At 39.7% G+C, this 25,158-nt stretch overlaps 1 protein-coding gene across 1 annotated transcript in view; it reads left to right on the top strand.

The window, feature by feature from the left end:
- Positions 1–25,158, top strand: part of LOC110068603 (uncharacterized) — a 70,964-nt gene that overhangs the window by 30,048 nt on the left and 15,758 nt on the right. The window contains exons 42-83 of the mRNA XM_089286327.1: positions 69–104; positions 557–838; positions 921–1,091; positions 1,395–1,424; positions 1,517–1,798; positions 2,641–2,799; positions 3,140–3,187; positions 3,614–3,646; positions 3,865–4,146; positions 4,422–4,589; positions 5,180–5,212; positions 5,476–5,757; positions 6,060–6,227; positions 6,852–6,884; positions 7,335–7,616; positions 8,145–8,306; positions 8,506–8,553; positions 8,915–8,947; positions 9,497–9,778; positions 10,243–10,407; positions 11,119–11,151; positions 11,508–11,789; positions 12,367–12,531; positions 13,028–13,060; positions 13,957–14,238; positions 14,666–14,824; positions 16,171–16,221; positions 16,860–16,892; positions 17,393–17,674; positions 18,498–18,665; positions 18,960–18,992; positions 19,121–19,402; positions 19,803–19,976; positions 20,589–20,621; positions 21,205–21,486; positions 22,128–22,286; positions 22,648–22,689; positions 22,828–22,860; positions 23,109–23,390; positions 24,146–24,313; positions 24,403–24,438; positions 24,601–24,882. Coding sequence (XP_089142453.1) covers positions 69–104; positions 557–838; positions 921–1,091; positions 1,395–1,424; positions 1,517–1,798; positions 2,641–2,799; positions 3,140–3,187; positions 3,614–3,646; positions 3,865–4,146; positions 4,422–4,589; positions 5,180–5,212; positions 5,476–5,757; positions 6,060–6,227; positions 6,852–6,884; positions 7,335–7,616; positions 8,145–8,306; positions 8,506–8,553; positions 8,915–8,947; positions 9,497–9,778; positions 10,243–10,407; positions 11,119–11,151; positions 11,508–11,789; positions 12,367–12,531; positions 13,028–13,060; positions 13,957–14,238; positions 14,666–14,824; positions 16,171–16,221; positions 16,860–16,892; positions 17,393–17,674; positions 18,498–18,665; positions 18,960–18,992; positions 19,121–19,402; positions 19,803–19,976; positions 20,589–20,621; positions 21,205–21,486; positions 22,128–22,286; positions 22,648–22,689; positions 22,828–22,860; positions 23,109–23,390; positions 24,146–24,313; positions 24,403–24,438; positions 24,601–24,882 — 6,273 coding nt within the window. The remainder of the gene's footprint in view (positions 1–68; positions 105–556; positions 839–920; positions 1,092–1,394; positions 1,425–1,516; positions 1,799–2,640; positions 2,800–3,139; positions 3,188–3,613; positions 3,647–3,864; positions 4,147–4,421; positions 4,590–5,179; positions 5,213–5,475; positions 5,758–6,059; positions 6,228–6,851; positions 6,885–7,334; positions 7,617–8,144; positions 8,307–8,505; positions 8,554–8,914; positions 8,948–9,496; positions 9,779–10,242; positions 10,408–11,118; positions 11,152–11,507; positions 11,790–12,366; positions 12,532–13,027; positions 13,061–13,956; positions 14,239–14,665; positions 14,825–16,170; positions 16,222–16,859; positions 16,893–17,392; positions 17,675–18,497; positions 18,666–18,959; positions 18,993–19,120; positions 19,403–19,802; positions 19,977–20,588; positions 20,622–21,204; positions 21,487–22,127; positions 22,287–22,647; positions 22,690–22,827; positions 22,861–23,108; positions 23,391–24,145; positions 24,314–24,402; positions 24,439–24,600; positions 24,883–25,158) is intronic.

Below are 25,158 nucleotides of genomic sequence, written 5' to 3'. Positions count from 1 at the left end.
TTTTCCACATCTTAAGTAACTATTTTATATAGCTTTTTAAAGCTAACTGTTTTCCTTTATCTTTGCAGGACGACGTATACCAAGAGTGCCACCGTCATTGAGAGGTAGGTGGCTGAAATGAAAAATTTTGGTTTGAATTTAAACATTTAAAAAACTGAAAAATAAATATAGGAGGTAAAAGATAGTAACCATTAACTACTAAGTTTATTTTCTTCAAATGGCCTACAAAGATGATGATTGCAGCCATTTTATTTCTTTCTCTCTCCTTAAGACAGTAAAGAGATAGATAAGAGCTTAAAATAAATTAAAAAGGTTACACATTAACCAGGAAAATGTAATGAGCTCAAATTTGCGAGCAGCATCTTATGATGAAGTGAATAAATCTCTATACTAAATAAATTTTATGCCCGAAACGATTTTGAACCATTTTTTTAAAGACAAAAACTCCTTCAAAGTTTCTAAACGGAATGTAATTTTATAAAATACCGTTTTGCCAAATGCTTTATTTTTTTTCCGGAATACGTATTTAATCATGAATTTTTTACTTAAATTTTAGTCCAGAGACTTGGCTGTTTTAAAGACACAGGGCGCAGAGCGATCCCTATTCTTGAGGGTAAAAGCCGATTTCTTAGAGGTAACTACCAGAGGCGACGTTATGCCATCCAAAAATGCCTCATGGAAGCAGCCAAGAGACGCTATCGAGTGTTTGGAGTCCAACATGGCGGCCAGTGTTTTTCGGGACCGCATGCTCACAGAACCTATGGGAAGTATGGTCGATCAAACAGATGTAGAAATGGCAAAGGAGGAGCATGGGCGAATGATGTCTACCTGATTTCAGGTTTGGACGCGAGTTTTGTGGAATCTTTGATGTTTTGTAGAATTAGGGTTTTGAGTTTTTTTCTTCCCTATACACTTTCTAGGTAAATGCAGGAAGCGTACGACGCAAGGAAACTGCTGTGCATTCCCGTTCAGGTATCGCGGGCGCATATACAACCGTTGCGCCAGGAATCGACGGGGACAGAGATGGTGCGCACTGACTCCAGACTACTCCAAGGACAGACTGTGGGGGTACTGCCGGGGAGGAAGAAAGCGTAAGTGATGACTTTTTTCTTTGTCTGTCACGATCTCTAACCCAGCTTCCTAATGTAAACACTACCATTCAGATACTATTGATCCCATTGAGGTACCAAGGATAAAACTTGGCTTGAGTTGATTCGACAAATTTTGTCAGTTATGCAGAAAATAAGCACTCTTCCACCCTAGGAAAAAGGTCTGCGAACAAAACCATGCCCAGGGATTTTTCTGAATTTGAGGTATTACTCGTTATTGTTGCATCCCCATTGATGACATTACAAGTACTAAACTAAGTTTTTTGTTTTCCATTTTCTCGGCAGCTGCTCCTATTAGAATTTCTGGAGTTACCAGTAAGTACATGAGCTCACCTTGCTAAGTGAAAACTTTATTTTATCAAGAATGTTTCAAAGAATTTAATCACTTCGTTGGTTTTATTCCTCAGTCAAATCCATTGGATGTTTCCGAGACACTGGCCGTCGAGCCATACCTCAGATGGATGGTCGAGGTATCCTCGTTCGGGATTTCTACCGAAGAAGAGCCGACGCCATTTTTAAGTGCGCACTTGAAGCCATGAGGCGCAATTATAGATTCTTTGCTGTGCAACACCAAGGATGGTGTGCGACTGGCCCAAGAGCTCACATGACCTTCGGGAAGTATGGACGATCCAATCGATGTAGAAACGGCAAAGGAGGCCCATGGGCTAACGATGTGTACAGTATTACCGGTAGGTCTTCGAAAGTTTCTTTGCAACCTTTCTCTCTAAAATTAAAGGAGCTCAGTCACAGTATTTTGAGTTATTTTGGTCACATACAAGATTACATTTAAATCAAAGAAAACCTGAAAATAATCATTTACTAACTAGGATAGCAAAACATCAAAGAGACGGTTTTAAACGGTAAAAGAGCAAGAATGGTTAAGGAAGGAGCAGATTACGGATTACAAACGAAGAACTTGAAAAATTTAGGCTAAACTTTTCAAGTTGTGCAAACCGTTACGTAGCTCCTTTCACTTGCTTTTGCGTTTGAATTGTATGCAATCTCGTTTGCTGTCTTTGAGGGCCTTGTCCTTACCTGTCTAAAGTGAAGTAGGGCTTAGAGTGGGTATGCTTTGGCGACTTCCTTTACTTCCATTAGCGCAGGTAGCACTGTAGATAAAAATTTGCCCTACTCGGCTGTCACCCGTAGGAAAGATACTTGTAGAGTTGTGCTTCGTTAATAGGATTGCTCAACTTCGTTGTCCGCTATCGCAACTGAAGTATTTTAGCTTTTTTTTTTTTTAAAAATCCTCGCCACGCCCTGGCCACTGTTATACCTGTTCCATTCTTCCATTCGATATCCTAGATGACACAAGAATAAAATGCCAATATCCACCTTTCTGATTGGTTCTTGTTGGTCACATGTGTTGACTACGACACTCTGACTGGTTGTGTAACCATTTACCTCTGAGGTCTGTTAGGATCCGCCAGTGCTCGGAGTGGCCTAACACTAACGCCAGCGGTTATGACATTCACTCACAACATTTTGTTGTCTAGTAATACTAAACATTTCTTTTTACACTTTTTTTCAGGTTCCTGCCGAAGGAGAACAACTTCGCGTTATTGCTGTTCTTTCCCGTTCATCTACAAAGGCCGTCGTTATAACAGTTGCACAAGAAGAAACCACAATCGACCATGGTGTGCTCTCACACCAAACTATGATAGAGACAAGAAGTGGGGAAATTGTGGAAGTATGTGCTAAGTTGACTAGCTTTGTTTTTCCCATGCCTTTGAGTTTATTTAAGATATAGTTGAACCCCGCTACTCCTTGTTTCTTCGAACTCAAAACCATTTTCCCTTGGATTTGCCCTTCAGTCATATACTAGCGGCTATTTCGAACTATTTTTCGTTTCACCTGAGAGTTGGAAATCGCTAGGTTCAACTGTATATAAAGTGAAATTGAGAAAATCTTTGTCAGCTGTTTTTTGAAGGTAACACAACTTTACAATAGAAAATAATGTATCGAGCGTTAGCAAAGGAGTGATAGTTTAGTCTTTTGCTGTAACCAGTATTGTTATACTTGTCTTTCAGGAAGGAGACCGGTAAGACCGGTTCGTCCGGTTGTCTGTCCGCCACGAGGTACTTTTAAACTGATGTTTATTCTTAAAGTTTGACCATAGTTTAAAGTAAGCATTAAAGGGACTTCAAAACCCAAACGACATTTTCATTGGAGGAAACCTAAAAATAATTGTCTAGGTTTGTTGAAAGTTATTATATAAGTGCACGAAAGGAGCGTTACGCCTTCTCAATACCTGTCGTGGTATCTTCCAAAAGTTTCTAAACCAGTCATTACAATTTGTTCTCTCTGCAGCGATTTACTTAATATCTTTGTTCTGATGTCATATCTTAGGAATTTTGTGCTTTCAGTTTCACGGCTGAATTTTTAAAATAACTATGGGTAAATCAGAAATGATTACCCAGTCTTACCATTCTACGTTCACAACAGTTACATTTCATAGTGCTAGTGATCATGTATTACACTGTCTTTTCTCCCTTCTTTTTCAGGACGAAGAGTAGGAATCACCACTGGAGTGATAGGTAAGGTTTAATGTAAATTAAGCTATTTTATGGAAACTAATTTACAATTACTATAATAGCAAGCTGAGAATTTCAAGAGTTGTTGAAGAGTTATGTTCTGTCAAAGCCTTTGATAGTCTACAAACTTGGCAAAAGAAGCAAATGTCCAAGGAGTCGAAATCAAATGCGTTGTCACAATTGAGTAGAATCTCATGAGTCTATGGTTTTCTGTATTACAGCTTACGGCCTCGGTTGCTTCAGAGACACTGGCCGACGTGCCATATCAACCCTGGAAGGCAGAAGTCGTCTCCTAAAAGGACATTACCGCAGGAGACGATACGCTATTCAGAAGTGCGCAGGCGCAGCACTAAGACGAGGCTACAGAGTTTTCGCGATACAACATCAGGGGTGGTGTGCGTCCGCGAGATACGCTTTTAGAACATACCGCAAATACGGGAAATCTAACAGATGTAGGAATGGAAAAGGAGGACCTTGGGCTAATGATGTCTACGTTCTAAGAGGTAAGTTAACTTAACTGTTTCTTGAGTGTATAAATGAACTTTTGCGGCAAACTTTCGGCATGAACATGAACATGAACTTTTTCACTTCTCGTAATTTTTCAAAACATCCACGGTATTTTTTGGCATTACGATAGATGCGTTGGCTTAATGATAAAGATAAGTACGCCAATCTAGAGGACCACAAGTTTTCAGCATTTTTATAGCGTACACGGAACACTTTCTTCAGCCAAATAGAGCATGCACAGTATCCAATAAGCTTCTCTATTTGTTACTAGGCTCCTGCCGTGTACGAACCACGCGCAACAACTGCTGTGTTTTCCCGTTCATCTATCGCGGCAGAAGGTACAGAAGTTGTACCAGAGCTAACTCCAGACGTGCCTGGTGCGCTCTCACTCCTAATTATGACGCAGATAAAATGTATGGCTGGTGTAGAGGACGAGGAGGTGAGGAATATATTATCATAATTGTTAGAATTACTGTAAAGGAAGGAATAAATTATCAGAGTCATTAGAATTGCTGTTAGGTGTGACAAGGCCAGGGATGAATAATTAGAATTGCCGTGCAGGCAGAAATAAAAAGGTGAGATATGTTACCATTAGGAGTGGAAATTCAGATCAATCTACTCGGGTTTTAATTGACTTTCTTTTTAACTAACCAGCTTAACTTACAAATTTCATTCTGAGGTATGCTACTACGAGTTTCAGTTGAGTATGAGACAAACTAGACCGTGGACAGGCTTTCTAGTCGAGGATGGGGCGAAGAGAAAGCGGGTAGAAAGAATGTAGAAGAGAGAGTAGGAGCCAACGCCCAACCCCCCAACCTAATCCCCACTCGGCCACTTCACTTTTAGCCAGTTCTTTCTCAGCCCTTCCAGCCGCGGTCAGACCCTCCCAGCCGGAGCCTGTTCACAAGCTAGAGACAGACAATTTAAGTTTATGAAATCCATTATACTACTGCTATAATTGATATCAAGTGACTCAACATTTGCACGAATGGTGCACTTAATGATTTTCCCTGTCATTTTTCTCAACAGTTCGACCAATCAGAGTCACACCAAGAATTACACGTAAGTAACTTGCTTTCCTCACCTGCGTAATTTTCTCAAGTTTCACTTCATTATGCAAATATATTCTATGCAGATTGGACTCTCGACCAACCAGATTCAACCTCTCCAGGCAAACGCGTGTCACTATGCAAGCTTCACTGTAGCTACGTAGAAGGTCCTTGCATTAGTCACGAACTCTTTTGCGGGATTGCGTGACTAACTCAAAAGACTAGCGTTACTGTGATCTTTTTAAATGAACGTTGTTTTCTTCGTGACATTTTTAGTGCAGAAAGTTGGATGTTTCAAGGATACAGGGCGTAGAGCTATACCTCAGCTGGATGGAAAAAGTATCCTCTTACGAGGTCCCTACCGACGAAGAAAACTGGCCATCCAAAAGTGTGCCTTGGAAACCGCGAGGCGTGGCTACCTTTACTTCGGAGTCCAACATGGCGGCTGGTGTGCATCAGGACCGCGGGCTCACAGAACCTATGCAAAGTACGGTCGATCAAACAGATGTAGAAATGGCAAGGGAGGACCATGGGCAAATGATGTCTACAGAGTGTCAGGTATCTGTCAAAGTTACCTTGTAACTTTGCCAAACGGCCCTCTTTTCGCAAGTTTAGTTTGCCAAACAGCAGAGAAACGTGCAAGACTCCCTCGTGACGTAGCTCAACAGAGTGTCTGTGATTGGTTCTTACTTGCGCGCGAAAATTCAAAACCTGGCAACGACCAATCACAGACGTGTACAGCTACGTCATCAGTTTGGAATGTTTCGGGTCCAGACCTCTCTCAAGCTACTTCAAAGTAAAGAAAAAGAGTAAATGCTCTATCACTGCCAAAAAAAATTGTTTTCTTCTTTCCTTTTTAGGGAAGTGTCGGTATCGAACTACAAGAGGTTTCTGCTGTGTACCGTTCACGTACCGCAGGCGCAGATACAACGGCTGTGCCACGAATCGACGAGGACAGAAATGGTGTGCCATCACTCCTGACTTTAACAGAAACAAACTGTGGGGGTACTGCAGGGGTGGAAGTAAACGTAAGATACTTTCTGAGATATAAGAATTAACTACAAAACGCTTGAATTAGATTACACTAGGGGATAACAGGAGATACTATCGATACTTAGCGGATGTTACTTCCTTAGGTATTTAGCATAAATTTTCCTAAATGTGACCTAATATATCGCAACGTAGTTCATTGAGACTTGTCTTAGGCGTTTTTGTTCGCCTTTTACCGTAATTACCATGCCATAATTTGCAATCACCCAATCAGAAGACTTGTCTTCGTTTCTAAATTCCTACGATATCTAGACACTAACCTGCTATTACTGGTTTCTCTGCTAAATTTGTGTGCGGTAAATACGAAAGTATATCTTTCCTGACATATCAGACTCGTTTGGTCTCGCCACGAGTATCTTGGCGAGACGTAGTCGAGCCAAAATACGAACCCTGGCAAGACCAAACTCAACTGGTTTGCAAAACTGAGGAAAGATTAGGTATGGTTACTAGTAGTCGTTTTATGTATAACGTACTGTGTATGTGTATATTCTAAAGTTTATTTACTCTATAATATTTTGTTAACATACACAAACGTCCTGTGGCTGGCTTTTTCTTAAATTTTTAAAACGAACTTTATTATAATACTTTCTTTATTTCTGCAGCTAGACCAATAAGAGTTACAAGTGGAGTGATAGGTAAGTAAATGCTTGTGCTTTATTGCATTCAGCACGATCTTTGACTACGTAATACGTAATAAATCAAACACGAAAGACCGTGTTTGACCACATTTCCAACGCCGAGAAAAGAGTTGAAAATAAGACGCGCAGTGAAGTATTTTTGACCAACTTCGAGGTGTTTGAAAATGTGGTTAAACGCTGGCTTGAGTGTTTGATATATCTTCTCAATCGAGACTAAAACTAAGGAGAAAACGGAGAATTAAAATCGTAAAAAATTATGTTAATTAATATCAGATATCCAAACACTGTCACGGTCATGATTTCCTTTGTTTAAACTTGACGAATTATTGAATTTGAGAAGTGAAATTAAAAAAAATGCCATGTGTAAAATACTATGTCTATATTTCTGCTTTAGCATAGCACTACTCTTCTCTGGTTACATCTTTTTACATCATTCTTCTTTTCCAGTTAAATCACTGGGATGCTACAAAGACACAGGTCGCCGAGCTATCCCACAAATGGATGGCCGTAACCCACTTGTCACAGGCTACTACCGAAGAAGAATTGACGCTATCTTGAAATGTGCCTTAGTTGCTCTGAGGTTTGGTTTCAAAGTTTTCGCTGTCCAACATCAAGGATGGTGTGCTACAGGTCCAAAAGCTCACTTGACTTACAGGAAGTACGGACGATCCAATCGATGTAGAAACGGCAAAGGAGGACCTTGGGCGAATGATGTGTATGTTGTTTCCGGTAAGAGAAATTTTCTCGTTAAGGTTCATTTTAGTAGATTACACTTGAAAGAGAAAGATCTGGGTCAGGGGCCCGTTTCTTGAAAGCACCGGGAACCTTTCGGGCCTGCAAAGCCATTATTAGTTAATCTGTATCTAAAAACAGAGAAGCGCATACGCCTGAAACTTCTTGTTTGAAGGGAACTTCTTTTCACATTATGAATATGTGAGTAAAACAGCTCCGTAAAACTAATAATAAGGTTTGGGATTTTGCTATGGCTTTCCGGGTGCGAAAACTTTTCAGGACCTTCGAGAAACGGACTCCATGTCTGGCGAATTTTGTTTTGTGTTCTAGTGTTAAAGGTTTAAACCAGAAAATGTCGTTCTGCTGCTTTCTGTTTGTCAATTGTAAATTGTCATTATGATTTAGAACTTAGAGGCGCATGTGTTCGAAAGAGTGAGTAGACCTTTGCACGCGTTACGTGCCTATAATGTTCTATGATAATTTTGGGCTCTCAGTTTGACATGTGTTGTTATTATGACTATACAGGCAATTGCAGAAGACGCACAACTTCGCGTTATTGCTGTTCGTTCCCGTTCATCTACAAGGGCCGTCGTTATAACAGTTGTACAAGAAGGAATCACAATCGACCATGGTGTGCTCTCACTCCCAACTATGATCGAGACAGAAAATGGGGCAACTGCGTCAAACGTAAGCTTGCTTCATTATCATTATTTGATTCTTAGAAACGAATCTTAGGAAACTTTTCTCAGGACTTGGACTCCTTTTCACGAGTTTAAAGAACGTTTGTCCGTTTTTTGAAACTGTCATGAAATAGCATTATGTTGAATTTATCAAACTTGAATGTATCAATTTGAAATGTATCATATACTGTTTGTTTCCTTATCAGGACGTCGCCCAGTTAAACCAGTCAAGCCTGTTGTCCGTCCTCCAAAAGGTAAGAAAATTGTTGCAAATGAGGCTTTTTGGTGTAGGCTTAGACGAAGTGTATTTCATAGCCATGTCGGGAGCTGAGAAAATTGAGACAAAAATTTCCTTGGCTTGCAACGTGGATTTCAACGTACTTTTATTGAATTGTACCTTTTCTTTTATTGTTATTTTATTTACCTCCCTTTTGTTATTCACTTTTGTTATTTATTTTAAACATCTATGGTTTAAATGTTAAACGCTTTACGTATAATTGTTTGTTCTACACACACTGTAATTGTAATTAATCAGTGGAGAAATCATTGCGTTACTTCAAAAGGGAATAATGCTCATTTAACATTTTCTTTCATTCCATTTTCCAATTTTTACAGCGGAGGTCATACAAATTACTCCAGGTTTGAAAGGTAAGTGCAAAAAAGTCCTGCATTTATTTACAGTTAACTCATTCATAGAAAAAGAGAAAAATCATGACTTCAAGTATTATATCAAACACGAAAGACCGTATTTGACCACATTTCCAAACACAAAGAAGAGAGTTGAAAATACGACGCGCAACGGAGTATTTTTGACGACCTTGAGGAGTTGGAAATGTGGTCAAACACGGTCTTTCGCGTTTGATATATCTTCTCAATCGAAACTAAAACTAAGGCGGAGTGAAAATCTGTGCTAATTAAGATCAGATATCTAGTTTTTGCATCTTTGTATGTTTGTGTATATATCCTCACTTCGTGGGAATCCTACCATTAGCGCAATACTGAGGGCGGGGCGACTTTTTTGTTCGGCCATTACTTACGGTCTTTTACGGTTGCGTTTATTTTCTTAAAACATCAAGATCTTAGCAGACAGCCAGCACGTGATTTATTATGTAATCACTTCCACTTAAAAGTAAATTAACCGCCATGAAACTGATAGCTGTATAATTCAATGGTGTCATTATAAATCTTTCCCTGTAGCAATCAGCATTGGTTGCTTCAAAGACACTGGTCGACGAGCCATATCAACACTGGAAGGTAGAAGTCGACTTCTTAAAGGACATTACCGAAGGAGACGATACGCTAAAAGGAAATGCGCTCTTGCTGCAAAAAGGCGTGGTTATAGCGTGTTCGCGGTTCAACATCAGGGATGGTGTGCGTCATCCAAATATGCTTATCGCACGTATAGAAAATACGGCAGATCTAACAGATGTAGGAATGGAAAAGGAGGACCTTGGGCGAATGATGTCTACGTTCTGAGAGGTAAGGAAATCGCCGACTTCGACGATATATGTAGCGAAATTGGCGTGCAGAGTAATAGCTCATGAAATACCCGCCTGTGATTGGGAAGAAGTCTTTCTTTAACTCTAGAAATTCAACGCCATTTATGTAACTTACTAATCCCCCTCCCAAAATCCCTGGGAAAATTTCGTTGAAAAATGCTATCACTGATTTGAAATAGCAAGGTCTTGCCTCCATCGCTTTCTATAATACTGTTTCACATAGTCCACTTTAACTTAAACATCGCTTGTTAAACTTCTTCTACTACTCAGATCCAATTGTGTCATTAAGCTATTAGAAACAACAGAGCGCTGTTTGGAACAAAATTAAGTACATACAACCGACACAACTTCTCGACAAACAACTCTTTGGCGTTTTGGTTTTGTCACCGAGATTAAAATATGTTATATTAAAGGCAGGTTTTTTCCTTCTTGTTTTTCAAATAGGTTCTTGTACACGCTCATCAACTGGCAACTGCTGTGTTTTCCCCTTCATTTATCGCGGCAGACGATACAACCGCTGTACCAGGGTTAATTCCAGACGCCCCTGGTGCGCCATTACGCCTAACTATGACCAAGATAAGCTGTACGGATGGTGTGCCAGACGAGGAGGTAAGAAGTAATATATCAAACACGAAAGACCGTGTTTGACCACATTTCCGAGCAGCGAGAAGAGTGTTGAAAATAGGACGCGTAGCGGAGTATTTTTGACGAACTTCGAAGTGTTTGGTAGTGTGGTGAAACACTGTCTTTTGTTTTTGATAAATCTTCTCAATCAAAACTAAAACTAAGGAGAAAATGGAGAATTAAAATCATAAAAATCTATGCCAATTAAGATCAGATGTCCAAACACCGTCGTGGTCATGATTCCCTTTGTTTAAACTTTTAACTTTAAATTATTAATGAATTTGAGAAATAACGAAGATAGATCATGCCCTGTGCCCTTTGACCGTCGTGAAGCCAAAACCAAAGCCATCGCTTCTGACCAATCTTAATAGCGCAATAAGCCAATCTAGGAAGAAATATGCAACCGGCGCCAAGCGCGGGAAAACGTGCATAAGCCAATTCAAAAGAACAGTTTCCTGATTGGTTGAAGAATTAACGTTTTTACGCTGATTGGCCATGAGCGGTTGGATCACGTAGATCACTTGTCGGTTTTTGAAACCAATTGCAAACATTATTCTAGAAAATGCAAACCAAAAGCAATTTGTAATTACTTTTGAAATTAAACTGAAAACCCCGCGGGCTTTGCTTCGCTTCTAAGAGCATTCTGTTGTAGTTAATTTTTGCTATCTATAAACTTTTTCTTCTTTTTGTTTGCAGTGCGTCCAGTGAGGATAACATCATCGATAACAAGTAAGTCTGTTGAACACACAGAATCACCAAAGTACTCTGAATAACGTGACAGCTTACTAGTGACGAAAAATGTCAAAGATATAATGAGAAAACGAAGAGAGATACAAGTGGATATATATTGTTTAGATAAGGTGGAAATGAGACAAATTACGAATGATCAAAATGTTAACCTAAGTTTTCCAAGATGCACTGTCAGCGACGTAGCTCCCTTAAGTTGCATGTCGTGTGTCTGGCGCGTGTCCGTCGCGTGCCAGGCTGTACCTGTCGCATGCCTGTCACGTGGCTGTCGTGTGTCTGTCTCTGATATTTCTTTATATAGGCTCCATCTCATTTCTCTTGTTATAATTTACTTTCAGTCCAGAGAATGGGTTGCTTTAAAGACACTCCTCGCAGAGCCATCCCAATATTGGAAGGCAAAAGTAAACTTTTGAGAGGAAACTACAAGCGACGAAAGTTCGCCATTCGTAGATGTGCCATGGTCGCCGTCAATCGCGGCAACAAAGTATTTTCTGTTCAAGACGGTGGCCAGTGTTTTTCAGGACCGCGTGCTCAATATACCTTTGCAAAGTACGGCCGATCAAACAGATGTAGATATGGTAAAGGAGGACCGTGGGCGAATGATGTCTACAGAGTATCAGGTGCTTTTTCAGGCTTGTTTTGTAGAATTTCTTTACAAACGACAGAGTCAAGTACTTAAGGATGGTTAACTTGAAGGTCTAGAGTTGTTGCAATCCATAATAATTCAATTTTAACTTGAATCGTGTAGAAGTATTTTTGCGATTCTCCCATCCTTCGTAGGAAAAAGATGGCGACTGGTGCATTAACCCATAATTCGTTGCGCACGAAAATCTTACCAAAGCTCATAACAACGTACAGAAAAGTTCTAAAATCTTCAAACCTGGCATACACAATAGCGTTGGTACAGGGACAATTGTTGCCAAAATATGGCTGTGAGCTGCGTTAGCTCGCAAGTTATGGTAGTAAAATGTAAAGCTGCGATCTTTTTCCTACGGTGGATTGGATTTTATACTAGGCCTTACCATACTGTTTTTAACAAAATCCCACTTACTTCGTTTAACAAAAGTCAACAGTAAAATATTGTATCACAGTAAAGAGAGAAATCCGCCAGAGGTTCAGTGCCGTTTTTATTTCTGCTACTGTTATCTACTACAGAACTGTAAAAGTCATTCGTGACTTTTTTTTTACGGAGTTTAGGTAGATGCAATCAACGTACCACTTCAGGAAAATGCTGTGTGCTGCCTTTCAAATATCGCGGGCGCCTCTACAACAGATGCGCCAAAACTCCAAGGGCCTGGTGCCCAACTGGCTCTAACGTGTACATACGAAACCAACCATGGGGCTACTGCAGGGGAGGAAAACGTAAGGACATGCCCTTGTTGGTCAGGCTGACCGCCGCTGCCTGACCTTTATTGCAAAATTAAAGCTAATACAAATATCATGACGTTTAAGACTGGAAATTTGGATAAAAACTTAAACAAATCTTCGGATGGGTAGGCGGGAAAGTTGGCAATGGCGGACGCAACAGAAACAACTGCCGGCCTCACAGGTCACATGATCTATACCCAGACCCCAGCGGTGTGTGAGAAAAATATTTTTCAGTTGTTTCGTTTCACTCAGCCAGTGAAAAATTATTCTTCTTTCATCCTCTTATCTTTGCTTTTACTTAAATTTTACGAATTCACAAAAAAAAGTGGTTCGGAAGTTTCAAACGAGTCTAGGGTTACGATTTGTCGTTGTCTCCTTCCATGCTTTTTATGCCATTTTTGTAATCTAATTTTTAAACTAAGCTGTTATTTTGAGATGTACTTGTTACGTCGAATTAAGTTTAAATTTGAAAAAATATTGTCTTTTTCAGGTCAGCCAATACGAGTAACAGTTGGTGTACGTGGTAAGTATCCGTTTCTTGTTACTTGTTATGATTAAGCCCTTTCACCCTATGAAAACGGAATGTAAATGTCAAAGTTTGAATGGAAAAAGGTAGAAATACAAACAATTTCACATGAAAGTACTGCTAAATAGCCTTCATTTGAATGGTCACACGCTAGGGTGTTATCCACAACTTAAAAATTAGAACCACCTCGTACACAGCATAATAAACAGTACCACATGAAAGTACTGCTCAACAACTTTCTTTTGAATGGTCGCGCACTAGGGTTTTATCCACAGACTTTAAAGTTAGGACCACCTAATGTACAGCATAATAAACAGTACCACATGAAAGTACTGCTCAATAGCTGTGATTTGAATGATCATGCACCACGGTTCAATCTACAGACTTAGTAATTAAATTAGTACACTTTGAAAAGGTTAATCTTACTCCAATTCTGAGACTGGAGAACCTCCAATTCTGGATAACGCGATAAAATGTTGACAGCTCAAATAGATCCGTATTCATCTTTTACAGAGTTCACTGATCATGAATTTCCTCAATTGCTAAAAAGTCGTCAAAAAAATCTGGCCGACCAAGCAAGTATATTGGACTTGTCGTTGAATTGGTTACATACAATCCACATTTTCTACACTTTGAGATCAAGTATGTTGGGAATTGAATGCTGGAAAATTTACGACTTTCACGGCTGTTAAGTCCCACCTAAATCAACGAAGAAACATCGCTTACTTCTCAAACTTAGTTTTCAATTGAATAGAGGGGGTAAGTTTCTAAAGAAACTGTGGTGCTGCGTTGGTGGGGAGTATAGCAAGATAATTTGGTCTTATCAACTGGGTTGATAATGTGAATTGGCCACCGTAAAGCGGTGATTATGATGTATTGTTTTATTTGAACAGTCAAGCCACTTGGTTGCTTCAAAGACACCGGGCGACGAGCTATCCCAGGAGTTGACGGTCGTTACCCAATAGTTCGAGGATACTACAGAAGAAGAAAGGAGGCCATTCGTAAATGTGCCTTAGTTGCTCTAAGGTTTGGTTACAGAGTTTTTGCTGTCCAACATCAGGGATGGTGTGCCACAGGTCCCAGAGCTCACTTGACCTACAGGAGGTACGGACGATCCAATCGATGTAGGAACGGCAAAGGAGGACCATGGGCCAATGACGTATATGCCGTGACTGGTAAGACGGAAGTTTAAGTTACACTGTTAATGTAACCATGCGTAATACAGCGATAACACTGTTTCTGTCTGTTCTTGCGTCTTGACTAGCTGTTACCAGGAGTTGAATTGTTGACATGTTATTCGTTTTTGGTGTTAATCAAATATGTAGATGTGTTTCCGCTAATTTTTAAATTTTAAGCCTTCAGCTCTTCTAAGAAAGCTGAATGTTGTACCACTTTCTTTGTCAAAGCACAACGCGAGGTTTATCCTAGGTTTACTTCAAAAGGTTGAACGGCGAAGTTGTGAAACTTAGCGTGAATTTCTTGATGCGCAATTTGTGTTGCATCATTAGCTCTTTTAAGCCGTGAAACACCACTTACAAAATTTCAAGATGGATTGTGCCAGTGTCTTTCAATAAACAGAATGGTAACTTTGTTTGTCGTCAGGTTCCTGCCGAAGAAGAACAACATCTCGTTATTGTTGTGCATTCCCGTTCATCTATAGAGGTCGTCGCTACAACAGCTGTACCAGGGTTCGTCACAATCGGCCATGGTGTGCCATTACAAACAACTACGATCGGGACAAGAAGTGGGGCAACTGCGCAGGTAAGTATTTGAGAGATAATATATCAAACACGAAAGGCCGTGTTTGACCACTTCTCTAAACACCGTTTTTTTCCATTATTAAATACAAAGTACAGCGCTATTATTAAGTGTCAATAACATAATTACAAAACGTTGATAATAATATAACTATTTGAACTATATAGTATAAGAAATCATACTTTACTATCAATAAATAATTTCCATCTGGCCTGAAATTTCCTTTGCGTGCTCTTTTTTAAGGCTATGTACTTTTCAGTCTTATATTTCATATTAATCATTTCTTTAAAAACAGTAATATTTGGGCTGAGACTTCGTTTACGACTCGTCCAGATATGCCATTTTGCAACAATTAAAAAGTAATTTAGTAAGTCACTTACTTCATCTAATTTGCCTATCAAAACATCCTGCGAGGAAAATTCAACTTGTTTACCAGAAAGTGCAAACCAAAAATTTTTGAAATCTTTCCAAAACTGGTTAGTATGAAAACATTCATAAAATAAATGATTAACAGTTTCTGAGCTAACTCTACAAAATGTGCAAGAATCGTCTTGAACATAACCTATTTTGGCTAGACGAGAATTAGTGAAAGTGATATTATTTAAAATCTTGAATTGGAAGCTTCTGATAAACATTTCGGATGAGAAAGTCTTCATTTTTATGAACGCTTTAGTAACAGCTGAATCTGCTAAACCAAAGTCTTCTTTCAGTTTAGCAAAGCCCCTTGAGACTCGTGCCTTACCCGAAACAAGCAATTCATAAAAGTGTCTATTTTTACATACAGTAGGATTAAATTTTTTCTCCCCACATTGAAATTCCAAGCAGCTCTCTAGTTTACTTTCGGTCACATCCAAATCCTTCAGGTGGGCAGGAACAGCAGAACGAATTCCTGACCAGACTAAAAAATTTGTATGCTTCAAACCTTTACTTTTAGCACTATTATAAGATTCTATATTATTCTTGTTGAATTGCAAGTGGTTAATAAGGAGGATACCTGCTTTAACATAATTTGAATAATATATTGTTTTATTATATCTCGTGAAGAGAGTTGAAAATACGACGCGTGGCGGAGTATTTTTGACGAACTGCGAGGTGTTTGGGAATTTGGTCAAACACTGTCTTTAGTGTTTGATATACCTTCTAAATCGAAACTAAAACTAAGGAGAAATAAAATCGTAAACATTTGTGCTGATTAAGATCAAATATCCAAGCACCGTCACGGTCATAATTTCCTTTGTTTGAACTTGATGAATTATTAATGAAAGAAAGACGGTTGTCCTTTGAATACTATTTGTATTTTAAATGCTTGTTATGTTGATTGACTAGTTGAGTGTAATTTATTCTTGTAGGTCGACGTAAACCTGTTAAGCCGGTCAAACCTGTTGTCCGTCCTCCAAGGGGTGAGTCATACGGTTATGTGTTCAAGTTTTCTATTTTTCTGTTCCCTCTTAGACGTAACATTCAGTTCAAGTTTTGCTTAAGGGGTGTATACAAGGTCGCCAGGGCGAGACTTTCTCAAAGTCCTTCGAGTTTGTGCTTCTCTTCCTCAGACTGTTTGTACTCGGGTTTTGAATATCGCGGACATTTCTCTCGCTCCGAGCTCGGTTTTCGCAGCTCGGCTCTCCTCGGCTCGACTGAACTCGCGGGCAAGTTTATGCCAGGGTGTGCAGTCGATTGGACAGAATTTAATGCTGGTACAGGCTGAATTCGTTTGGCTGGTATTTGAAAAAAAGAACCTAGGTATTTATGCGTTTGAACTGAAGATTCCTTTCATTGTGACTTCTATTTTGGCTAAAGGTTCGCTATATGGTGAAGTTCTTTGTATGAATGGCGGGGGACGGGGAGCGGGAAGCAGGAGGTCATTATATCCTAGGGTTAATTAAATCAGGGGGATTTGCACTTGCCAGTCTTGTCTCGATGTATGTTATACCGGTAGGTTTGTTTTGTTGGGTGCTAAGCTGATCTGTTATATCAATGTATCGATTGTAGAAGTAAATCTTGATTACCTTATTTTGTTTTGTTTTTGTTTTCCTACCAGCACGAATATTCAAACTTACAAGGGGAATGATTGGTAAGAATATTTGATTGTTATGTGTGTTTTTCTGGGTAAAAGATTTACCTTTACTTGTTAAAAAAATCTGGGAACGATACAGTAAAAACCTGCGTGTAAGAACCTAAATTTTTTTTTGTCTGACAAAATAGGTTCGTATATTTTGGGGTAGTTATTTGCAATTTAGGCTAAGTAGGTTCTTAATTAGGTTCTTAATTTCTATGAAGGAGATATAGTTGTTGATTACCAGAAATATAAATAAACTTGGGTTTGGTCCTTGAACATACAGTGAATTTATTAACAACTGTATGATCCGTTTTCTTGTAATATAAATATGCAATCTTAAAGTCGCACTCCGTTTAAAGGTTTAACTGTAACGCACAAATAAGAATCGTTATATCGTAGGGGTCATTTCATCGGAGGGGTTTTTGCATCTTTAAGTTCGTCATGTCGTGATGTAGGTTAATTCACTGGACTGTTCTGCGGTCTAACTTTTTTAATGTTACTGTATCTCACTTCAGCGTATAGTATTGGTTGCTACAAGGACACAGGCCGACGAGCCATACGTCCCTTGGAAGGCAGAAGTCGTTTCCTCAAAGGGCGTTACCGCAAGAGACAGGACGCCATTCGAAAATGTTTTCAGGCTGCCTACAGACGAGGCTACAAAATGTTCGCGTTACAACATGGCGGATGGTGTGCTTCGTCAAGGAGTGCTCATCTGACATACCGCAGATACGGAAGAAGTAACAGATGTAGGAATGGAAAAGGAGGACCTTGGGCTAATGATGTCTACGTCCTGAGAGGTTAGTATCCGTTTCAGCTTAGCATCCTGTGCTTGTACTGTACGTCATTGCATAATGTGCAAGGTCAACAGTTTTCAGTTCACTTTACTTCGCATCCTCCAATTAATGATTAAGTGAGTAATTACTATCTTGAAGTTAAAACTGTTTGTTATACCTCCCAACTCAAGTACGTTTTCCGATTTAAGGGAACGTGTCACGTGTCGCGGGTCAAAACTCACCAACTCCCTAAGGCGAACAAAACTCACTAACTCCCTAGGGGAACAACAACGTGAACTTTCGACTTGCACGTGATCAGGTCGTGCGCCTTGAAAATGCGGGAAATATATATGCCAGCCGCTGTCAAGCATATTTTTTCGAAGCTTGTTCCATTTTTTAGTTGGGAGGTATAAAAAACGCGTAATGACTGGCACCACGGGAAACAGTAAGTTTTACTTCTCTTGGAGCAAGTCATTAAGTAGTTATTGTGTTCTGACTTACGCTAAAATCTCACAGCCACGGACTCAAAGTAATGTTTTGATCAGTTGCGTTCAAATCATCCACCATTTATTTAAGAGTAGTTTCACTTAACTGCAGTTCATGAAGTGTTACTTCCCCCAGATGGAATGTTCCTTCATCGCAGGGTTACGGTCCAGCGTTTGATTCGTCGGCACCCATTTATAACCTGGGTAAAGAGAGGTACTGTGAGAGTAAAGTGTCTTGCCCAAGAATACAAGGAAAGGATCCCGACTAGGCTCGAACCCAGACCTTTGGAGTCCACCACACAGAGGACCACTGATGCTACGCATACACAATAATCTAATTCTGTTTTCTTGCTGTTTTTCAGGTTCTTGTCCAATGCAAACTACTCGCAAAAACTGCTGTGTGTTCCCGTTCATCTATCGGCGAAGACGATACACAAGCTGTACCCGCGTGAGATCCAAACGGCCATGGTGCGCGACTACTTCAAATTATGACAAAGATAAAATGTGGGGTTACTGTGCAGGAGGAGGAGGTTAGGAGCAAATTATGATAATTATTAAAATTATGCGCAACTACAAATTATGACAACGATAAAATGTGGGGTTACTGTCCAGGAGGAGCAGGTTAGGAACAAATTATGATAATTGTTAAAATTATGCGCAACTACAAATTATGACAACGATAAAATGTGGGGTTACTGTCCAGGAGGAGCAGGTGGGGAATAAATTATCATATTCATATGTTGTTTCCAGTTTGATACTGAATTTCAAAACCTCGATACTTGCAAAATGTCTGATTTGTTTTAATTTTTTCGTTTTCTTCGCAGTATCCTTCATCAAGGTGACACCTTCGATAACAAGTAAGTAATAAAAGTCTGGACAGTGTTACTGGTTTTTTGACACCATTTCATAATTGTTCCTCGGTCTTCGGCAACTTGTGTTTCTTGATTAATGAAGGTGACTTATGTTTCTTCCGATTTGGTTTTAGTCCAACGAATCGGCTGCTTCAAAGACACAGCACGTCGAGCAATCCCTCAAATGGACGGCAGAAGTGTATTATTAAGAGGCAACTACCAGCGCCGTGCTTTCGCTATCCGAAAGTGCGCCCTGGTAAGCGCAGCACTCGGGTACAAAATGTTTGCAGTCCAACATGGCGGCTGGTGTGCAACAGGACCACGTGCTCAATATACCTTTGCAAAGTATGGTCGATCAAACAGATGCAGGAATGGCAAAGGAGGCCCTTGGGCGAATGATGTCTACAGAGTGTCAGGTGAGGCAGAGTAATGTATTGTACAGAGTGATTTTGTACGTAATATATCAAACGCGAAAGAAGGGTGCACATTTCCAAACACCGACGTATTATTGACGAGTTTCGAGGTGTTTGAAAATGTGGTCAAACACTGTCTCGAGTTTTTGATAAATCTTCTCAATCGAAACCCATTCTAATCCTAATAGACCATATTCGTATTCTTTGTTTAAACTTGATGAATTGTCAATGAGCTTGAGAAAAATATAGTACTATTGTGTACCTAACGAGACACTTTCGCAACTCTAAGAAAAATAAGAAAGCTGTTATGCAGTAAGCAATGAAAGCTCCTTTGCCAAAGGTACTTATACACAACACTAAAAAAATTATTTACTGATTATTTCTTGTGTACTTTTGAACTTAGGAACCTGCAAATATCGTACTACGAAAGGCAACTGCTGTTCGTTCCCGTTCACATATCGCGGGCGTCGATACAATCGTTGTGCCAGGACAAAGCGCGGAAGGACCTGGTGCGCGATCACTCCGGACTACAGATCAAACAAACTGTGGGGGTACTGCAGGGGAGGAGGAAGACGACGTAAGGCGTTGGCTTGTCATTCTTAAAAATCACAAATTATTATATTTTATCATTATTTTTAATTTATTTTAATTTATTATTATTTAGAATTTATTTTAATTTATTATTATTTAGAATTTATTTTAATTTATTATTATTTTTTAATTGGTTATAATTTATTATAATTTAGTAACGTTAATTACCGTATTAGGTTACGCATGATAATCAGATCTGTCAAACCTGGGGTACATGTTACCTGCCAAAGCCGTACGGGTGAGGCGGGTAACATAAACAGAGATCTCGATGATTTTACAATCTATCGAAAAGCGACACAAGTTAAACACTAACTCTTTCTCTTTCTATTGTGTTTCGCAATTTCGATTTGACTCCGGTCCTTTGACTTATTTCAACTTTAATTTACGGGCTTTGCAACTCGTTGTAGAGGCACGATGTATCTGTTTTGTTTGTTTGTTTGTTTTTGTTTTGTACTCAGAGCAGCACTGTTGACTCAGTTCTGCAGTCATTTTCTAAGCATCTGAAATGACCTCATAGCGCGAGGATTTCACTTATTCTTTTCTATCTCTTCGATGAATGAAAGAAAAGTGATCAATGTTTTGTTATTTTCTACTATAGCTCCACCAATCAGAATCACCACTGGTGTTGTTGGTAAGTTAACGTTTAGTATTCTCTGATTGACTTAGTTATTACTGCTTATTGCCTGCTACACTTTATAGTGGTTTTGTTAATCATCACAGTGGTTCTATTAACACTGTAACTGGCAATCGCTACGTCCTGAAATAGTGGTCGAAATTTGTGTAGGCTACCTCATATCATTTTATAGTTCACGACTAAATTTTCTCCCATTCTTATTGGTTGAAATTGTCACGTGACGCGATAGTATTCATTGGCGGAGAGACACTATCTGCCCATGGTGCCCGTCCGAGTAAAATACCCGATTGAGTGAACAACAAGAACAATAGAGTGTCTCGGAACTATCGGTCTCATAGTTGCCCCTTGGAAATTTGATGTTCTAAAACTAGCATAATTTGTCTTAAGAACATCAAAGTTCCGCGGAGCAGCTATCAGCCGATGGTTTCTCGACAGAAACACTCTATTGTTTAAATAGGGAACCTTCCCACAGTCTAAAATTCATATTAAAAGGATTATCCAGTACGGTACATTTGAGTTTCTCAGGTCGATTTTCTCGAGTTTGCTTTCTCGAGTTGACATTTTCATTTTGTTTCCGTAGTCAAGCCAATTGGTTGCTTCAAAGACACTGGCCGTCGAGCTATCCCAGGAGTCGACGGTCGTTACCCAATAGTTCGAGGATACTACAGAAGAAGAAAGGAAGCCATTCAGAAATGTGGCGCGGTTGCGCTGATGCGTGGTTACAAAGCGTTCGCTGTACAACACCAGGGGTGGTGTGCGACAGGTCCGAGAGCTCACTTGACTTACAGGAAGTATGGACGATCCAATCGATGTAGGAATGGCAAAGGAGGCCCATGGGCTAACGATGTGTACGTTGTATTTGGTAAGTGTATTTTTGATCTCATTGATTTTGTTTTAATGGACTGGGTAGAAATAGTGCGACGTAAGCCCGAAAAGTACAGTTGAAACTCTATACGTACAATGGCCACTCTGGAGTAGAATGAACTGGCCCTCAACAGGTATACTTCAGAAACGGATGTGATATAACTAAGTGATGCGTTAATCTATCAGTATCTGACTCGGAATTTGGGGGTCTGACAAGAGTATCTTGCTCAACAGCACGACGGATTTAAAGACCCAGGCCAAAGCTCTCAAATATCTCTTAATTCGGAACCCAAAGCACTAACAAGAAGCTAGCGAGGCCGCTGTGCCTCTTAAATGAGCTACGTCACGGTTTGCGCATCTTAAAAAGTTTGGACTAAATTTTTTTAAGTGCGTCATTTGTCGACTTTGTAATCCGTGCAAATCTTCTCCATCCTTAACCATCCTTGTTCCTTTATAGTTTATTATTATCTCTTTGGTGTTTTTCTATCTTAGTAAATTATTATTTTCAGTTTTACTTCAGTTTAAAGGTAATTTTGTACGTGGTCAAAACAACTCAAAATACCGTGACTGAGCTGCTTTAAAAGAAAGCTATACCCATCGATTGATTTTGTCCTGTTTGTCTCTGTCTGCTTGTAACAGGGAGTTGCCGAAAGCGAACAACCTCACGATATTGCTGCGTGTTCCCGTTCATTTACAAAGGCCGCCGTTATAACAGGTGCACCAGAAAGAACCACAAACGGCATTGGTGCGCTATAACAAGCAACTATGATCGAGACAGAAAATGGGGCAACTGTGCGGGTTAGTTTACTTTTAAACCAATTCGAAGACCCTTCATCTAATAAATTATTATCCGCTGATTTCCAGAGTAAAAGTGCACAGTAAATTATTAACATTATGTGACTTTAACTCGAAGAGTGTCAAACAAATTCTGGTGTATAACCATTCAAAATTAATGGAAGCTGTTAAGTAGTAATTTCGTTTAGCACGCCGCTTTACTATGCTGCACAAGGTGACTGTAGCTTTATTGTTTCTCTGAATTTAGTTCCGGTTTTGTACTGTTTGCTTTTCTAGATTTAGTACAATGAAATGTGTGACTAGTTTTCAATTTTAAGCTGTGGAAGTTTACGAGTAAAGAAGCATTTTCCTGTTTTACTTTCAGGTCGTCGACCAGTCAAACCTGTCCGTCCAGTTCCTTCAAGAGGTTGGCACATTTCAATGTCACTACTATAATGTGCTCACTTGCAGCTTCTAGGATCGTTTTCGTGAAAATTCAAAAAGGCACAAATCAAAGCCGAAAACTACATTAATTTACATTAACATATTTTTCTTTTTCTTGTAGGACGACCTGTAAGAATAACAGTTGGCTTGATAGGTAAGTTCAGAATGTTTCCCGCCAAAACTGACACCGGTCCACACGGCGCAGCCTAAACGTTTTTCTATGAACTGTTTTCTGGTATATCTTTTTACGTTGAAATGTTTACTACTTGTATGTGATTTATGTTCATTAAGCTTTACTGAGTTCATCACTTCCATTACACACCTCTCGACCAATGAGAGAGCGAGTAGTGTCTCAGTTATTTTATAAGAAGTAATTAAAAAACTCCTTCTTTTTTCACTTAGCTAAGGGCATCGGTTGCTACAGAGACACAGGCCGACGAGCCATAGCAACTTTAGAGGGAAGGAGTCGTCTTCTAAAAGGAAGTTACCGTAGGAGACGATACGCCATAAAGAAATGTGCTCTGGCAGCGTACAAGAGAGGATACAGAATGTTCGCAATTCAACATGGCGGATGGTGTGCTTCAGCGAGGCGAGCGCACTTGACATATCGCAGATACGGGAAATCTAACAGATGTAGAAATGGCAAGGGCGGACCTTGGGCTAATGATGTCTACGTTCTGAGAGGTATAAAACTCAATATCTCACTTCCAGGTTGCCCTAAGCCTCTCTATCAAAGCAAGACTTGGTACACAACCATTCAATATGAAAATGAGTTTAATTTGCATGTGAATGAAATCTCAATTTCACATGAAAGGATGGTAACCAAGACTCGCTTTGAGAAAGAGGCTAAAGATGAATCGGAAATGGCCTATTGACTTGTGACGTTTGAATATGTCTCAAAGGTAGTTTGTTCTTTATATATGGAAGAAAAAGGAAAAACCTTCGACTTAACGTTATGTCTTTTATGAATTTTTTTAAATTTACTACAATATAGCTGTTATCGTAGTTATCAGTGGTTTGACATAAGGGTCAATTCTGCCTTGTATTGACCCTTTCGCCTCGTTTTTACGCCATTTTAAACAAAATAATATTTGACTGCAATAACAGCTATTATTAGTAGTAGTTTCGTAGTTGCCACATATCACGTGAAAGACATGTTACAATTTCAGTTTGTTTGTTGCCTTCCATGCTGCCTAAAATTAACCTACACACCCCTTGAAGTATTCTTTTGTTTGCCAATATGTCCTCTTCTTCTTGTTGCTGACCGGTTCAGCGTCACACCATTGATGTCCCCATTGCTACTCGGTTTAAAATGTCGTTTCGGCGCCCCGTGACCAAACGGGAGCAGGAATGGCGTCGCACGACAATGATTTTCATTCATGTGCTGGTTTACTTAATGAAATACAAACTCTTTTTTGCCGTTTTTGTTTTGCCTTCAGGTTCTTGTCGCACACGCTCCTCAACTGGTAACTGCTGTGTGTTCCCGTTCATTTATCACGGCAAACGATACAACCGCTGTACGAGGGTTAGGTCCAAGCGCCCGTGGTGCGCCATTACTCCAAACTACGACCATGACAAGCTCTACGGTTATTGCGGAGGACGAAAACGTAAGAAAATAATACCCGTATTTTTCTTGTCTTTATGAGGTAAAAGAAAAACTCAAACTAATTTTGAATATTCTTATTCGTTTACCCAGCGGTGCGTCCTATCAGAATTTCAACATCGATAACACGTAAGTGCGCTATTCAAATTTCTTTTAAGACGCAGTTCCTAGTGCAGAGTGCCTTGTTATATGTTTATTCGCTGACTTTAATGTTGTCAAGTTTGGGGAGATGCACATTTGACACACATATAACCTTTGTCATATAATCTATTTCCTTTGATTTCTTTTCAGTTCAAAGGATAGGTTGCTTCAGAGACACCTTCCGCAGAGCCATCCCAATCCTAGAAGGAAAAAGTCCTTTCTTGAGAGGAAACTACCAGAGACGAAAATTCTCCATTCAAAAATGCGCCCTGGTCGCCGTAAAGCGTGGCTACACTTATATGGGGGTCCAACATGGCGGCCAGTGCTTTTCAGGACCACATGCTTACAAAACCTATGCAAAGTATGGCCGATCAAACAGATGTAGAAATGGCAAAGGAGGAGCATGGGCGAATGATGTCTACAGGATTGCAGGTGCTTAGACTACTCGGTTACTGTTTTTGTCATGTTTGTCTTATCTGTCACAAAATGTTAGCTGTTACATGAAGGCTAACAGGGTGAAAGGATGAAATCAGTTTGTCTCGTTTCGATACAAACTGCCATTTTTTCACTCCCCCCCCCCCCCCCCTCAAATAGGGGAATCTTTGTTTACAATATTGCTCCATTAGCTTAGGCAATTCAGTTTGTAATCGAGGTACAAAAAATATCAGTCCTGAATGTTGAAAGTTCATAGAACGGAATTTGAGCCCG

The sequence above is a fragment of the Orbicella faveolata genome, unplaced genomic scaffold, assembly GCF_042242905.1.
Source record: "Orbicella faveolata isolate gen_17 unplaced genomic scaffold, um_ofav_v1 contig_14, whole genome shotgun sequence".
NCBI classification, from domain to species: domain Eukaryota; kingdom Metazoa; phylum Cnidaria; class Anthozoa; order Scleractinia; family Merulinidae; genus Orbicella; species Orbicella faveolata.
Note: the sequence above shows the minus strand (reverse complement) of the source record. Positions and strands in the feature narration are given on the sequence as shown.